The sequence below is a fragment of the Biomphalaria glabrata genome, chromosome 3, assembly GCF_947242115.1.
Source record: "Biomphalaria glabrata chromosome 3, xgBioGlab47.1, whole genome shotgun sequence".
In the NCBI taxonomy this organism is placed as follows: Eukaryota; Metazoa; Mollusca; class Gastropoda; family Planorbidae; genus Biomphalaria; species Biomphalaria glabrata.
In genome coordinates this window covers 12,621,214-12,639,360 of record NC_074713.1, presented here as the reverse complement: position 1 = coordinate 12,639,360, position 18,147 = coordinate 12,621,214, and the positions used below count along the sequence as shown (strand labels likewise).

At 33.1% G+C, this 18,147-nt stretch overlaps 2 protein-coding genes across 12 annotated transcripts in view; one reads left to right on the top strand and one right to left on the bottom strand.

Annotated features, from left to right (window-relative positions):
* Window positions 1-72: 72 nt before the first annotated feature.
* On the top strand, window positions 73-16,341 carry LOC106062775 (integrator complex subunit 7-like). Of its 5 annotated transcripts, none has more exons than XM_056023521.1 (21): window positions 73-91; window positions 751-868; window positions 3,088-3,217; window positions 3,479-3,625; window positions 3,999-4,136; window positions 4,239-4,368; window positions 5,795-6,034; window positions 6,505-6,619; window positions 6,785-6,886; window positions 7,030-7,233; window positions 7,376-7,518; window positions 7,635-7,820; window positions 9,901-10,056; window positions 10,487-10,681; window positions 10,993-11,096; window positions 11,207-11,272; window positions 11,733-11,898; window positions 11,996-12,094; window positions 12,573-12,767; window positions 13,223-13,333; window positions 15,112-16,341. In XM_056023521.1, exons 2-21 carry the CDS (start codon window positions 778-780, stop codon window positions 15,292-15,294), a joined length of 2,901 nt encoding a protein of 966 aa, XP_055879496.1. In that variant the 5' UTR covers window positions 73-91; window positions 751-777; the 3' UTR covers window positions 15,295-16,341. The 5 variants fall into 5 exon arrangements, with proteins under 5 accessions (XP_055879496.1, XP_055879495.1, XP_013076540.2 ...); XM_056023520.1 differs by having other exon boundaries at window positions 88-106; XM_013221086.2 differs by lacking the exon at window positions 73-91 and adding an exon at window positions 114-164.
* LOC106062776 (metastasis-associated protein MTA3-like) overlaps window positions 15,344-18,147 on the bottom strand; it is a 30,197-nt gene continuing 27,393 nt past the window's right edge. For all 7 annotated transcript variants that reach the window (XM_056023522.1, XM_056023523.1, XM_056023525.1 and 4 more), the window contains one exon: window positions 15,344-18,102. The gene's annotated coding sequence lies outside the window, so the exon portion shown is untranslated. The remainder of the gene's footprint in view (window positions 18,103-18,147) is intronic.

The window sequence follows — 18,147 nt, the reverse complement described above, 5'->3', positions numbered from 1 at the left end:
CAAATTTATTTTTCGACTTATTAAAATTTTTAAATCAAACTAGAGAATGCGAAAATAAATTTAGATCTAGTCTTGATCTATAGCTAGCTTAGTAAGCTATCACAGTGTCAGTAGTATCAGCAACTAGATCTACATCTAGAGACTCTAGTCTAGATTTAATCTCTGTAGTGTAGTCTACTTTAGTGGTCTTTAGACTTAGATCTAGATCTAGACTTTACTGGTCTTTAAGACTTAAGTTTAATTTAGTCAACTTTAGACTAGAGTAAACTTTTAAATCTTTAGACAGTTTATCATTTAGAGTCTAGAAAACTCTAACTCTAGAAGATCAGATCTATTAATTTAATTAATATTAATATTATCTAGATCTAGATCTATGACTAGAATCTAGTCACTAGATGACTAGATCTATGAGTATGAGTTTTCAGTTTAGTTAAGTTACATTCCATACTAGATTTGACTAGATGATAGATCTAGTTCTAGTCCTAGAGACAGAGTAGATCTCATTTAGTCAATTTAGATCTAGATCTATATACTACTTTACTAGTATACTAGACTCTAGTCTAGACTGACTAGACTGTACGACTGTATACACACTGTATAGTGAGTGTATACTTACTATACTGAGTACTCTGACTGTATAGTATAGTCACAGAAATATCTAGATCTACTCATCTTAGAATGTCTTAGATATATCTAAAATCTAGGGTCACACATGGCATTTGATTATATTTTATTGTCATACGTTCATAGATCTAGAGAGCTAATTGTCATTTGATTATGGCATCATCTCTTGCATCTCGTCAGTTAGCAAGTGTTTCATTTGAGCAGGAACAAGATGCTAACTCAGCTCTAACGGAACTAGACAAAGGTAGACTAACCAAAAAATTGTTTTCAATGTATCTAGATTTGAGATTTCTAGATTGACTAGAGAGTACTAGAGATCTCTATTTCTAGATTTAGATCTACTGTACTCAAAGTAGTACTGACTACTCACTACTACAACACTTGTAAGTGAATAGTACTGCCAGTACACTAGATTATAGATCTAGAACTAAAGACTAAAGTAAAGCTGCCATATCGAACACCCCCCTGGGGCCCCTTTTGTATCCTATATCTGACATCTCACCATATTTTTATCAATGTGTCTTTATTTTGATGGTTATTACAGAAATAATGTGGTAGTATGGTGTGCTATCCATTTTTCTATTTTTTATCAATTAGTTTGTATTCTTGTGCAAGATTTTTTTTCTACTAGGCGATTTTATAAAGTACACAGGTATGAAAGCGTGTTTTTTTTTTACCTCATCCACATGAATGACCCCATGGTGCATTTCATTAGCCAAGCAAAGCCTATATTTATATAATTGGATTCAGGATTGAAAGGAGAACATGGGTATATTACACTTCCCTTGCTTTCCATTAAAACCTATTCAGAGTTATAGGGGTTTTTCGATATGCTACAATATTGAACAAAATTTTTTTGTTTAGTGTCCATGTATTTTTATGCAATAAAACAATTTAATAATACATGCTTATTAAACATTATTTTAACAAAACAAAAAAAAAAACAAATTTGTCTAAATTAATTTTTTTTGTTCAGAATTACGCCCAGAAATAATTTATAACAAGTATGCTCTTCACTGCCATTACTAAATCTATTTATAACATTGACTTTGCCTAAATTTTGAACTACCACTGTGACGTGTATGGTAATTAGTCTTTCCTTTTGCACATGCTAGTTCACCTTTTGCTTGACCAGAAAATACCTGAAATCAAAGAATTAGATGATTCAAACATTTTTAAATGCGCATGTTGTCAATATGGTTTACAAGGCATTTGATATCGTTGTCCAGGGAAAAATTTGTCTGATGCGGTTTACACTTTGTCATACCTACCCCACCCCTCTCTTTGACTTTGGATTTTTATTTTAACTATGCGTGGTGAAACTTGGCAACAGATCTAATTTTATAGACCAATGAATGCCAAGTGTATAGATGTTTTCATTTTTTTCTAGGTCACTTTGGAGCTACAACAATTCAAATACTAAAAATTGCTCTAATTCGGCTTAACTTGTTTGATAGGGCAGCTTTACTCTAGATCTAAACAGTAACTGTCTCAACACACTACACAGTCACTTCACACACTTGAGTCATTCAGAATCAGAGGTTGCCTCAACAAATGGTTCCCCATCAACAAAACTTTCTTGCCATTGCAATAATTTTTATATAAAGTGACCTAGATGCCTATGATGAATAGGTTCACCCAAGAAATGGTTCACCAACAACTGAGTTGGTGAACCAACAATTGGTTCACAGGATAGTAACATTTTGTTCATATTCTTGTCACATATGTTTAATTTGTTTACATTGAAAGTACATATAAAACAGGGAATTCAAATACATTATGATTTTCATAACTTTTGTTTCTATTATTTCCAACAATTTTCTTCTGCTGGCTCGGTTCTAGATTGGGCTTAATTCGAATTTGTTTGGTAAAGCATGGGAACAATATGTAATGTTAGAAATAAAACTTGAAAAAAAAAAAGAATTACAATTTACAAAACACTTTTAGATCTAACAAGTCAGCTGAACAATTGAAATGGATCACCACTTAATTATAGACACACAATTTACTTTCCCTGTGTACTTGTGCACTAATGTAGCCTTGTTTGAATTGTCTGTGAGCCATTTGTCATGACCCCATTACTACTACACATCTAGATTTAGATCTACAGTATGCCATACACGTCACAGTGGTAGTTCAAAATGTAGGCAAAGTCAATGTTATAAATAGATTTAGCAATGGCAGGGAAGAGCATACTTAATATAAATTATTTTTAGGAATTAATTCTGAAAAAAAAAAATTTTAGACAAAAAAAAATAGTTTTTTTGTTTTGTTAAAATAATGTTTAATAAGCATGTATTTATAAAATTGTTTGTGTGTTTTGTTGTCTTTTAGTTACTACAATTTTACTGATTTTGTTTATTTTTGCTTTGAATTATGTTTTGTTTGTATTGATGTTACAAGACACAAGCCTTAGACATTGCTTTTATGTAAGAATCCCTGTGAATAACTTTTTTTTTTCAGCTTTAAGATCTGGGCAGATAGGGATACAATGTGAGGCAGTTGTCAAGTTTCCTAGACTTTTTGAAAAATATCCTTTTCCTATTCTGATCAACTCAGCCATACTTAAAATTGCGGATCTTTTCAGGGGAGGGTAAGACACTTTCAACATTTTGTTTTGTAATAGTGTAATATTAAATTCAGATTTATCTGCAACCTTAAAAGACAGTCAAATCAACATTCTTAATTTATTTTAATAGAATCATTTTCTCATTTTATCAGATTTTTTTCTTTACAGAGTAGTTTTACTTTATATTTATAATGTTTTAACATATTGTTGATATCCATTGTTTAAATTGAATAGAAAAAGAGATTAATATGTTTTCAGAAACAATGTCATATGTCTATTTTTCAGAAACAATTTCATACGTCTGTGTGTATTGCGAGTCACCCAACAAAGTGAGAAGCATTTAGACAAGATTTTTAGTGTTGATGAATTTACAAGAAGAATTTTTGGTGTTATTCATAGTAATGATCCTGTTGCAAGAGCAGTAACACTAAGGTAAGTTATTCAATAACTCTATCTCTCCTAATTGACAATGCCAACATTGATTTGACCCCCCCCATTAAACTAAATTGGTTTTGGATTTATAAACTTTGTGTTGTGTAAAAATGCATGCATTCTCCTATAATTCAATACCAAATATAACATTTTCTGATAACAAACAAAAAGTTAACAAACAAAAAAAGTTATTGAAGTTTAATCATAACAGGGATAGAGAAATACAAATGAGCAAAATGAATAATACTATCGGAATTAGGAAAATAATTAGGGAGCGAAAGAGTTAGGATATTTTGTCGAAAGTTTCAGTGCTTCAAGTTATTCTAATGATGGACTTGTTAAAGTGGTTATGTTTGATTGCCTCTTCTCTAAGGACCCTAGGAAGTGTTGCAAGCATCATTTCAGAGAAGAAAAATGTACACCACAGCATTATTCTTTGTCTTGATTCCCACAACCCTGTTGAAGTGGAAGCAGCCATATTTGCAGCTGAAAGATTTTCAGAAAAATCAAAGTAGGAGAATCATCTTTTTTTTTCTTTTTTTTTTTTTGTTTCTGCTTTAGTATCTTACATTAACCCTTTCAAATATAACTGTATATGTATATTTGTTTTTAGAACATTTGCTGCCAATGTTTGTAGCAAGATTGGTATTATGATTGCTGGACTTTCTACTCCAACTGAAATGAAGCTTAGGTTAATTCCTATTCTACAGCACATGCACCATGACACAGAGACAGCTGCAAAGGTTTGACTTTTGACTCTTTGTTTAAGAGATATTTAGCAGCCCCCAAAAGAGGAAAAGACGCTATTAGTTTTGTGTGGCCTGTCTGTCCGTCTGGTTTAGATCTCAGAAACTAGAAGAGATAATGAACACCATGATCCGAAAGTGAACCATCTAATTTTTAAAATTATATATGCAAGCAGATTTTTAAAAAAATTACACCACTTTTCAATGAAAAACGTCAAGGGAGGTAATTTTTTAAAAAGGTCATAGACTTCTTCATTAATAGCTCAAGCTTCATTGATAGATTCACGCATTGGTACAAAAAATTTGCATCTAAGGTCACAATGGTAAAAGTGTCAATGGATCATTATAAAATATATTTTCCATGTATTAACTAACTCATACTGATTCAAATCTTGTTGTTTTTTTTAAATTTTGATATGAACTTCATTTTAGTTATAATAAAAAAAATAACGAACTATTTTTATATACGGCGCAGTTTTGACTTATCCTCAATTATAGGGGCCTTCACTTGACAGTGACCAAAACCAGTGACTCATGCATCCATTGCCTTTCAAGACAGCTTAGGGGTGCAGATTTATTTATTATGTAAACAATAGTATCACATTAAGAAATGAATAGGATACGAACAGCATAGTACACCATTACCTGATAACAAAAGGCCTACTATTCTTGATCATAACATTGTCATTGGCCTTGGTCTAGTCATTTTAATATTAAACGTGTAAATTCATACAAGTTCTAGTCTAGAATTCTAGATATAGTAGATTCTATATCAAGATTCTATATCTAGTTCTAGATCTAGTTCTAGACTTAGATCTGTAATCTATAATAATCTATTTCTAGATCTAGACTTACATCCAGTTCTAGACCTTGACTTAGATCTTGAGTCTAGATTTAGATCTAAAACTAGGTCTATATCTAGCTAAATCTATGTCTAGTTTGTATGACAATGGAGATATTAATTTTTGTTTGCAAGGGGAAAGTCTTATTGTCGTTGTACACAATTGTAGCTTAAAGTAGGTCAAGAATTATTTTTTTTCGTGTTGCCTATTTATCTAATTTTTTTAGAAGAATAAATCTTTTTTAGTTTCTCTTTATTAACATGTTATTAATTTTGAATGTATGGATAAGGTTAATAATTATTATTTTAAAAAATATAAGTGTACGCTAAATAAATATATGGAAATGCTGTGGCTGAGGGGTAAAGCACTTGGAACCGGAAGTCCTATGTTCGAATCCTGGTGAAGACTCTAGGTAGACCATGTCTTTGTAACCTTGTTTAGATTAATGGATTAGAAATTTTTATTATTATTGCATTTTGGCTATAGATCTAAATCTTTGAGCTATATCTCAATTAAGAATTTTTTTGTTTTTATTCAGGCTATGTCAGATTGTATTAAGAAACTTTTTTGTTTTTATTCAGGCTATAGAACTATGTCAGACTGTATTAAGAAACTTCTCCGACAAGAAATTCATCACGCTAAGTCTCCAGACACTCACCAGACTGACCATCAAGTCATTACCTAATTTACAAGACCATGTTGTAAGACTATTGGCGTTTTTGAACTCTGACCCTAGGAGTGGTGTCAAAGCAGTTTGTCTGGACAATTTAAGATTGCTGGCACAGCGAGCTGCCTATTTGTGGACTGCTCAGCATCTTGAAGTAAATATTCCTTTTTATTTGTTTTTGTTACACCAAACTAGATTCATTGGTTGTAAATGAAGCATTGTAATTTTCTGATGTATGCAAGTCCAGAAAACAGTCAGTGAAATCAATTTCATTTTCAGATCTTTTAAGTGGTTAGCACAAGGATTAACTTTTTTTTACTTTCCTGAACTAATGTCATGTACCCATTAGACACCGTAAAAATCCTGAAGTACAAAATCCAAATCTTCAATTGGCTTTGAGATAGTGACCCCTCAATTTATAAGCCAAATTTTTTACCATTCAGCTTTCACACTTATTGCTATTCCCAAGTGGCTCAAAATTTTATATAAAACAAAAATGCAATTCTTGCATAGCTGCTGTCATTTTCTTTTTTACACATGGTGTCCTTGTGATTCTATTTCATTTATAAATCTGTAGTGTTTGCATGTCAGAGATTCAACTAATTAAACTGTTTTTTTCTTTAGGAATTAGCCAAATTTGCCTTACAAACATCTTCTTCTGTCTTGAAAGTTAAATCACTGCGTGTTTTGAATGCTGTGTGTGGAAACATTGCAGTGTCTCTCCTCTCTCTACAGCCAGGTACAAGATAAAACAAGTGTTTTTAGTTTAATAAATATACATCACTTTAAATTGTTACAACTTGCCTCTTTGGATATATTGAAAATTTTTAATTTTTTTTTTTTTGATGATTCTGTAAATGTTCAGGAGTTGACTTTACAGATTCTAACATTTTTTTTTATTTAGATACCTGTGTCCTTCAAGTTTGTCGTGAATTCTGCTATGACCCTGGAGTGGACCTGGCTGTTCAGTCCATTCAGCTGCTGACACACCTAGCCAAGTTTAAATGTAAGAAATATTTTATGTATTCAATTCACTTACCAATAAAATGTAAAATCTTAATTTACCTTTTTTTCTAAGAAAAAAAACGTAAAAATTTTTTTTTTGTTTATTTTGTACACTCTGAAAAATATTTTCTTGATTTTTGTTAGGTCTTGAATCTACTAGTGATCTGACTGCAGAGGCTGTAGGCACAATACAGGCCTACGTTATTCTCTTAGCCAATGATACAGACAAGAAAAATCTTCTTTATTTAAAAATAGTCCTAAAGTGTGCCGTGGACATCTGCGCAGGAAACACTGACATCTGTGACAAAATAGTACACACGTTGACAAGTCTTTTAGGAGTTTCTGATGGTAATATTTACCTATTTAAAACATTCTTTTAGACGGGTTTAGAACTGTTTAAAAAAATGCTGAAATTTATTAACTATTTCCTTTCTTGCAAATCAAGTTTATTGTGATGTAAATGACTGTTCTTGTTCTTTTCTAATTCTAGAAGTTAGTCAACTGCCTCTTTGTGAATGTCTGGCAGCCATTGGGTCGCAATGCCCAACTGCTCTGGATACAGTGGCTCCTCTGATCCTGGCGAGTTTGGTTACCACAATCAGCCAGAGCTCTCGTGAAGTCTCTCAAGTTCAGGTACACATTAATATACACTTTCTCTTTTAAAGGTAACACTTCATGTCTTCAGATTTACCAGTCTGTACATGAGCTAAAATTTTTTTTTTTTTTTTTTTTTTTTTTTTCAAATGAAGGTTCATATGTGTACTTTACTGTTCCAAGCTGGTTGCCAAAAGCCAATGAGTGCTACTATACATGGTCAGGTGATGGCCTGTATCAGTCAAGCCAATCATTGGATTGCCTATAAAGTTGCACGTCAAGCCATGCGATATTGTCAGTACCAAGTGGCCCATGACATACTGAAGACTCTCAATCTCAAGGTTGGTTTATTTAAACTTTTTTTTCTTGTGATGTTTTCTAGAATGATGGGTCATCAACTGTTTGATGTTGAGGACCGATCTCATCATTCTATAAGCCCTGCACAGGTCTTTTTACTTAGACTTGACTTCAGTGAATATGTTTTAGGTGTTAATACAACTTTTAGATGACTTAGTTTCTCTAACCAACCTGCCATACAAAGTCTATAATTAAGTTTATCAATAACTCCCATCTTCATGCCTTCTCAAATCAAAGAGAAGACTGGTTTTTTAAACCCTACCGGGACCTTCAATAATTAACATAATAATTAGATTATTTTTTATCACCAATACATTTATGCGGAAAAATCATCATCATCATCATCACTCCTTTGAGTTCCTCATGGAACATAGGGCCTCGACAAAAACGCGCCACTCTCCACGGTCTCTTGCTAGCTTTTTGATGGTGTCCCAGCTCTTCCCGGTCTTCTCTGCTTCTTCAAGTACACTGCGTCACCGTGTTCTTCTTGGTCTTCCTCTGCGTCTTGTTCCCTGGGGGTTCCACTCTAAGGCCTGCCTAGCTCTGTTGCTGGTATCTTTTCTAAGGGTGTGACCAATCCATCTCCACTTCCTCTCTAAGATATGCACTTCTATATTTTTCTGTCCACTCATCTCCCACAATTTGGTGTTTTCTACTTTGTCATACCAGTGTATTTTTAGGATATTTCTCAGGCATCTGTTGATGAAGGTCTGTATTTTTTTTTGTTGTGGCTTCAGTTGTTCTCCATGTTTCAGAACCATACAGTAGGACAGCCTTGACATTAGAGTTAAAGATTCTTAGTTTAGTCTTGTTTGAGATGTAATGAGATTTCCAGGTTGGTTTTAGCTGTGTAAGTGTCTGACGTGCTAGATTTATACGGCGTTTAATGTCTTCATCTGTTCCACCTGATATACTGACTACACTCCCAAGGTATATAAATTTTTCTACTTGGTCTATTGTCTGAGAATCCAATACTATGTCTCCACTTTGTTTATTGTTTACTTTAAGTACTTTAGTTTTTTGGTGGTTTATTTTGAGGCCTACTCTTTTTCCTACTTCGCTTAAAGCTGTGACCTTTTCTTGCATATCCTGTAGTCTGTGTGATAATAGGGCTATGTCATCAGCGAATTCCAGATCTTCCAGCTTTTGTGTGAGAGTCCATTGGATTCCTTTCCCTGCGTTAGAGTAGGCTTCTTTTGTGACCCAATCCAGTACTAGAAGGAACAGGAGTGGTGAAAGAAGACATCCCTGTTTGACTCCTGTTGTGACTGGAAATTCCTCTGACAGCTTGCCACAGTGGGTTACTTGGCAGGTGAAACTATCATAAAGGTTCTTGATTATGGTTATTATTTTATTGGGGATCCCATAATGTCTCATTACAGTCCAGATAGATTCTCTGTCGACACTATCAAAAGCTTTTTCAAAGTCAACAAAAGTTGCATAGAGAGGAGATTGCCATTCGACACATTGTTTTACAATTATCCTGAGTGTAGCTATTTGGTCAGCACAAGATCTCCCTTTTCTGAATCCAGCCTGTTCTTCCCTTAGGTGTTCATCACATGCTCCCTTTATTCTAGTAGGATTCTGCTAAAAATCTTGCTTGGTACTGACAGCAAAGTGATGCCTCGCCATTTCTCACATTGTGATAGATCTCCACTCTTTGGTAAAAAAAATTATTTCACTTCTACAACAGTAACAAAAACAAATTTATAAAACTCATAAGCTAGATAAAGAGTTAACCACTTTATATTTGGTTGATTTTTGGCTGACATTTTTTTTAGTCTTTTAAAAAAAAAAAATATCTGGTTTTGGTTTATCATTAAAAATCTATATAAAAAATACATTTAAAAGACTGGCTTAGAAACATTTTAGTTTGACACTTTTACAGACATTCTGCTATATAATGTGACCAAAAAAAACACTGGTGGCCAATTTTTTTACATTATTTTTCATAATAGTAGAAGTCAGCTTTGTAGACTCTCATATCACTTTCCATTCATATCACTTTCCATCATCTTATATTATCTTTGGAACAGTGTAACTCAAAAAATATATCAATTACAGGTTGTCACAGAGCACATTCATTATTGGCTGCTGGCACTTCAGCATGCTTGTGCTGCAGAGAATAGTCTGAAACAGGCCAAAGCTGACAATTCTGACTTGGCATCTTGTATAATTGATGCTATTGAAATGTATGTCAAAAGTCATGTCACATTAAAGGTATGCTTTCACTCATTAATGTTAAATTTTCTATACAAATATTTGTTTTAAAACATTTCAGTCAATTTATCTTGAAACTATTTTTAAATCTCAAATTCACTGTAACATCACACATTAGTCTGAACATTTTCAAGAAGACGATTTATATTGACAGTAGTCTAAACTAGTTATAACTCTTTCTATGGTCTGCTTCAAACCTTCTGTTTTCAATGTCATCCTAATTTCAAAAGACTTCATTTGGTGAAATGTATAGTTCACAGCTAGGTCTTCAGAGTTACACTCTTACTTATTCTTCAAACTTGAAGACAATACTTAATATTATACTTATTTTCTTACTCTTTCTATTAATACATAAAGTTAATAAGCACTAGTGTCGCATGTTAATTTCTCCTAAAGGTTTGTTTTTGTTTTTTTCCAATTTGACATTTAGGCTGCAAGTACCCCTACCATTCCATTGGACTTTGCCTGCTCCTATGTGAATCTACGCATGCATTTGCTTCAAGCTCATCACCTTTTGCTGCTGTCATGCTCTTCATTCAGTGCCAAGCCTCCACCTGCTATCTCCATAGCTTTAGCTGCTACAAATGGGCAAGAAGGAACTCGCTGGGCTCAAGTTGTCCAACAGGCTAGTAGAAATGTTTTCTATAGTTGGCGACAGTGTTCAATGTGAATATTTTGTTTTCATATTAAGCTTTTCTTTTCAAATGTGATAGACCCTTTCCAAACTATAAGTCAATGTTTTCCACTTGTTTTTAAAGCTGCAGATCTTGCTATTTTTAGAAATAACATCCAAGTTTTGTCAGTTACATGTCACAATAAGTCATACAATTATTCTAACACAAACCAAGAAGAAAATGTTGTACTAGATACTTAGAAATATAATTATTTGTTGTAGTTTGTTATTTATCAATCAAATGACCTAATGAACATTTTCAGCTTGAGAAATGCCTTAAAGAGTATAAGAATGCTAGCCTCCTGGCCACTAATCTTTACAAATCTGCATTTGATGCTGACCCAGCATCTCTCCTGAACATAAATTTGTATCCTTTTAAACTGTATCTATATTTTATTCTGTTTGGCTTCTAATAGCAACAGGCATGATAGAAGGCTTGTTGTAATGTCTTGTTTTGTTTTCCTTAACTATCAAAAGGATTCAGCAATGCTGTAACTGTATGAAGTCTGTTATTTCAACAATCATCTCCACCATTCAAACAGGGTAATTGCATTGCATTTTTTTATATATAAAGTCAAGTATTTTTTTTAGAAATAAAAAAATATTGCTAATTAATTACTGGTATGTTAATTAAAGCTGAAAACATTAAAAGGTTATGATTTTAAATATCATTAAATTAATTAGACTATAAAATTCCAGTTTGTGTGTGTTTTTTTTTTTAAATATATACCAGGTATCTTGTTATGGTCTATACACTCATAACATCTGTACATTTCTGTCTGTTTTATAGCAACACTTTTTAACACATTCTCAGCTCTAGTTATGATTGTAAAACCATTCAGAAGTCAACCATTGAGCTGAATAATTTCATTGTCCAGATAAATACATTGAAACAAATTTTTATTCAGCTAAATATCTTAATGTCATATTTGATTGTAACTCAATAATTTGTTTCCCTATTTTAATCTTGTGTTATTTTTGCTTTTTACATTTCTACCTAAAGACAAAGTAACCTTGGGGAAAGACAATTTCTAACCAGTAAAAAAAACAGCACATCATCTCTTTCAATGTCCAGCACCAGTGGCACTTTGAATGTCATGCAAGAAATCTCCAGTGCTTTGGATAAACTTTTACCTGATACAAATTCTTCTGCTATCATTTCATACAAGGTAAACATTGAATGATGAACAGTGGAAGAAAAATATAATCTTAAATAATGTTTCTAATTGTTTGTGGGAAAGTAAATAATCTCATTGCATCCTACAGCTGATGGATATATTATCATGGTCTGTAGCTGGATTTGTTCATGCTTCACCAAGTTTTCCCAGATTTTTTTTCCAGACTCTACAAAATACAGTTGTAAAGGTATACAAGTTTTTTTTTAATTTAGTGGTATAATATATCAATAAGTGTTGACCTCCCCCCTCCTCCTTTTTCCCTTTTCATAGGGAAAAGGTGTTGTTGGTTTGTGCAGTCAAAAACTATTGAAAACCCAATTTTACCAATTTAATATAAGATGAGATATGATTATGGTACTTAATTGGTCCAAAAAATGGAAATTCAGTTTGACCACAGTTGTTCACTTCAGCATTATTACCATAGCAAACAATATTGATGCAAATACAAATGGCATTTGTACACACTACCAAGGCTTGATGAATTAGGTTCCTATGAACTTCTCTGTAATGACAAATGACAGTTTTCTTCAACTTAGCAGTATGGGATCTAATTAAAATTCACCATATACTGGTAGTTCTGCCTTTGTATTACATATCAATGAAGCATTCATAAGGCCCTGCAGTTCTTACACATTTAATCTAACATTTTCTGGTTTGCTCTGCAGCTAGCTGTATCACCCCAACAAAGTGCCAACCAAGAACCTATTCTCCTCAGAGCAGACACACATCTGTCTTTGAAGGTTGAAGGTGTAGTGCAGCGTGGAGAGCGTCCAGCCCTCTTCAGGAAAGTCAGCTCTGTCATTATTTCTGTAACAACAGCCCTCATCAGCAGGAGCACTGTACCTAGCACCAATATCAAGGTAATTATAAACTTCTATAGACTTGGCTCAAGTTAGATTTTTTAACAAAAGTAGGGGGAAAACAAATTAATATCATTTGAAGTACAGGTACCAGTATTTTTGCTAAAATTAATGTTAATCATTAAATAGTACTTGTAGTTTACAGTTCCATTGATTTACATACATAAACATGAATTAACAACCTTGATGTGTGCAAATGTAATTTACAGTTTTATAGAGCAGTTGAATATGTTTGGAGGATAAAAATGTCTGTATTAATGTTTTTGTCATTGTCTTTATCTAAATATGCATCTCTAAGATATAATGCTAATCCTATTTACATGATATATCGATCCATAGGAGTTAGAAAAATTATATTTATTGTTTTACTACCGGTACATTGATGGAGTCCAATTCAGACTCAAGATGCTAGAATGAAGTGATCTGTTTTCCAAACATCACTCTTTGTATTCCAGGTGAATGAAAGTGTTAGTGTTCATTTGACTCAAACTGTCCAGCCTCATAATGATTACTTCAGTACAAGCTTTGTACTACCATTTTCAGTCCTAGGTATCCATGTAGCTAAGGTAATTGTATTCATAGGGTGTTGTTAAGCTTTCATTTTACTTCTACGTATGGACTTCCCTATTATTGTACAAGTCAATTGGGGTTGGTTCATACAGTAGTTTTATCATTTTAAAATGTGGCTGCTACATTTTTAAAAAAATGTTTAATGCACATCATCAGAAACAAAATTGATTTAAAAAAAAAATATGTATACTGCACTGGGGTATACACACACACAGGTGAGGTTGGGGCTAGGTAATTATAAATCATTGATAATCAGTACCTGTATTTATATTATCATTTACATTATTTTGAAGAATTATGGCTATGGGCAACAACTTTCATAATAATAATTATCTGCACATTTCATGTGATCGAGGACTTGAGAGGCTCAAATCCTCATTATAAGTCTTTGGTGTATCCACAACAATTAAAAAGTTGTTTTTTTTTAAGTACTGGTACAGCAGAATCAAATTTCTTTAATATGTAGTAAAAATTAATTTTTAGCGCCCCCCGAAAGGGGAAAAGACGCTATTAGTTTTGTGCGAAATGTCTGTCCGTCTGTCCCGTTTAGATCTCGTAAACTAGAAAAGATATTGAAAATCCGACATCACAATATTTTAGACCATTCAAAGTTCTGATGCAACGGCTACTTTTTTTTTTTCTGAAAGCGAAAAATCTAATTTTTTTAATCAGTTATGCAAGCAGTTTTTTAAAGAGAAAAAGCTAATTAGTATGCATTATAATTTAAAATGAATAGTAATCTTATAAACTTTATTTTTCTGAACAATTTTTTTATTATGGATTTTTTTTTTTTTTTTTTTGAGGATTCGAATAAGAGATTGAGCCTTTTCAAAACAATTAGATCAATTATAAGACATCAGTTAGGCCAGGGGAGGCGCAGTGGCTGATCGGTAAAGCGATTGGCTTCCGAACCGGGGGTCCCGGGTTCGAATCCTGGTGAAGACTGGGATTTTCAACTTTGGAATCTTTGGGCGCCTGAGTCCACTCAGCTCTAATGGGTACCTGACATTAGTTGGGGAAAAGTATAGGCGGGGCGGTTGGTCATTGTGCTGGCTACATGACACCCTCGTTAACCGTAGGCCACAAAAACAGATTAACTTTACATCATCTGCCCTATAGACCACAAGGTCTAAAAGGGGAACTAGTTAGGCCAGGTTCACATCTAACTTTACATTCACTTACACCTATCCTTTGATCTGCGGGACCGTTGGGGCACTACACAAGATCTGTTAACCTTCTTTCTCCATTCTTATCTCTCATTTGTCTTTGATATAATTTCATTTGGATGTTCTTTCTGAAAATATTGAAGCCTGCCTGGGTGGACCTCTTTGGGGGCCGATTTTGAGTTTGTGTTTCCACACAAACTGTCTTTGTAACCTTGTTTATTAATGTATTTAGTTGGCAACAGCAATCTTTCAATATGGTGTCCTAAAAAAAAGTAAAGTTCCCCTTTCAGAACATGCTATCTATAGGGCAGATGATGTAAAGTTCATCTCTTCCTGAAGTCCACAGTTAATGAGGGTGTCATGTGGCCAGAACAATGACCAACACCCTTTACTTTTCCCAAAACTAATGTCAGGTACCTATTAGAGTAATAGTGATACAAAAAAAAGAATTAATATTTGTTTTCATTGTTTAACTGGTACCCTTGTAAATTGAGGTCCTTCATATCAAGTCCAATCATTATAGTAGCCCTCAACACTGACCTTTGACATTGCAGGTTGGTGTTCAATCATACCCTTGTGTTCAATGATGATTGTTTTTTTTTTTTCAGGTAGAGGCAGGTGTAATTGATGAGAATGGTGTGTTCTGGAACACAGGTCCTTGCACTAGTGTTACAGTGAAATCTTATGATGATAACATTCAACGTCAGCAGCAGATCAGAGCCAGAGCTCAGCAACAATCTACTTCCAGCCTACAAGCCCACCCAGGATCTCATGCAAACAGCTCAAGCTGAACTCCAAGCATTTCAAGCAGAATTATAAATGTTTAATTCATTCCTTACAAACAGTTGAAAATAGTTTTATTGAAATACACAAATAAAAAAAAAAGTTCAGCATGACATTCATCATAGTATAAAGTAAAATAAATTAAGATGATAACATTTTGGTAGAGAACCCATGATGAGATAACCTATACACAAAGTCAGATGGAACAAACCAACCTTTCAACATCAGAATAAAACAAATTTGAAAAAAATATAAGATGATCAACCATTATAACCATTCAGATAAAATATAGACAATACAGGTGCAAGTTACATTGTTGACAAACATACAGAGGAATGCAACAAAGATAATTGTGTGTACACACACACATATATATGTATAACCAGGACAGAGAAAGGTCAAGAATTTGTCAAGAAAATTCTTTCACTGAAACAATTTCTTGTAAATGTTACAACTGAATTGTTGAAACTTAATGTATTTCTTAAGCTTAGAATTACTTTGTTTTACATGACTTTTTGAAATAAAAAAAAATAAAAAGCCTGAAATGCAATACTTGTATCTTTTGAAGTTTTGTAATAATAGAAATTGATAATTCAACAAATCAATGTTCACCTTAATGATAATGTACTGATTCCCAAAATGGTCAAGGCAATCATTACAAATAACACATTATATATGTAATACAGCTGCCACAAACTCCTCTAGCACTCATGTTACAGTTACATAATGAATGCAAATAACTGATACAATTAGTCATGCCTGATGTAGGCTATGTATTCCCACCATAATCATGTGAATGATCAACCATAATGCCATTCATTCTTTTATTGTACATTATTTGCATATTAGTCATTAACACAACAACCAACAATTATTTCAACATATTCCAACTAGCCATCCTAACATGTCTAAAGCTGCAAAACTGTTTGATTCATGTGAAGGAGACAAAAGAAATTGAATTGAGCAATGTGTAAGGTTCACCATTGCCAAATGTCTACATATCAAAGGCAATAGTGGTCCAATTAGAAAATAAAAAAAAAAAAACATACATTGGATAGCATTCATTTGAAACCTGCTAGGAAATTTTCAATGGTCATTGTATTCAGAATTTAGGATTCTTACAATAATAGAAAAACTTACATAAAAATCCAACATTAATGGAAGACTGACAAATACTGATGACTGCCTACTAACAAAGAAAAAACTATTAATGTTACCTAAAATGAAAAGGCAGTTTTTAATTTGATACAAGTTTTCAACTACGGTAGAACATCAGTACATTAAGTCTGTAATCAGACTTTCATGGTAACCCAATTCTAATGATTAAAATTATTTTCATGAATATAGTTCCCTTATTTGTTTTGCTCTAACCAGTTGTGTGTCTACTTATATGTTGTGTCACACAAACTTTAACAACCATTCCATCCTAATGACATAAATGTCAAGATGCACATAATGCTGATGCTGATGGACTTGGCATTATTTCTGCAGATCTGAACAAGTTTAAGCATCACAAATTGTAGGATTATGCTAAGGGTGGACTAAAGTCAATGGTGAAGATTTTGAGAAACAGTCAAATAAAACAAAGAAGTTGTTTCTGCTTTTGTATTTTGTAGCATCTATAGACATACCCAAATCATCAGGTGGTGCAGTGAACTTTTTTATTTTAGCCCTAAAAATTTCAGCAGCTGACTGAAAATGAGATTTAGGCAGTGCCCAACAGAAACCTTAATGTACTGCAATGACTTCAATAATTTTTCTATTGGCTTTCAATTCATTCTAATGCTGTTTTCAAAGTGAGACGAAATGCGATAAAATGGAACAGTGTCATAAATGTGACAGATGTTGTAAAGATGTTCTACTATAGAGACAAAATTAATTTCAATAAAGCATAGAATATTATGTTTATAGGTTTAAAAAAATAAAATAAAAAGTGTTTTTGTCAAGGCTTTTTGTTTGACCAATGCTTTAATAGTTTTCATTACATTGTACAACTGAATAGGAGACAATCTACACAATACTTCTAGGGACTAGAAAGACAAAATCTACAAATGAGTTCATTCATAAAGAATAAAACGAAGAAAAAGCTGAAGTTGATCAATAGCAACTATTTATGACCTTAACAAAACTGTTAGAGCTGAAGGATGAAGAGTGTAAGTTGATGTGGAACATGTTATGAGTTTGGACTGAGAAGTATGAGGCTTACAAATCTGAGGAAAGATGTCCAGGCACAATGTTCACAAAGTTTCTTTCATGTTTTGTCACTTTTTTTTCTTGACAATAGTTAAAAACCAATGAATATTTACAATGATCCTTGGCACAATAACTGACAAATTGACAGATGTTATAGATGAGCATAATGTCCAAACAGTCATCTAAACCTGTGTACTATTTAGCATATAATGAACTTCCTTACATACATTTAATCTAGTCACATACACATGACTTACAGTGCACACATATTTCCTAGTGAATACAACAAAAAGGAGAGTTCCACTTCCTGTCTTCTAATGTAAGCCTTTACGTCACAAGATTTAGGAAGTGAACTAGGTCTCAGGAGAGAGTCATCACGCACTTCTGCACTCCTTGGAGAAACAAGTGGTAAGACAAAGTCCACAACATTGCAATGCTATGTACATATAATAGGAAAGCCAATATTTGGTCTATGTATAGTCTTAGTGTCAAGGTCACTCCCCATAAATCCAGCACTGGAGCAAGAGAACTTGATTTGTTGCTACTTCTCTTAGAAGCACCAAAACGTTTTCCTAGGGTCAGATTTAATTAATCAAGTCCAGTTTGTGAATGTGGCTAATTATCTGAAATGAACATTTATTATGTTATTTCTGGATTGTTTATTCAAC

Excerpts from the sequence above, each read along its gene's own strand:
- LOC106062775 (XM_056023521.1), top strand. The coding sequence starts at position 778 with ATGGCATCATCTCTTGCATCTCGTCAGTTAGCAAGTGTTTCATTTGAG. Across the intron at positions 7,519-7,634 it reads GTGAAGTCTCTCAAGTTCAG|GTTCATATGTGTACTTTACT; the intron begins GTACACATTAAT and ends TTTCAAATGAAG. Across the intron at positions 11,899-11,995 it reads CTGCTATCATTTCATACAAG|CTGATGGATATATTATCATG; the intron begins GTAAACATTGAA and ends TGCATCCTACAG.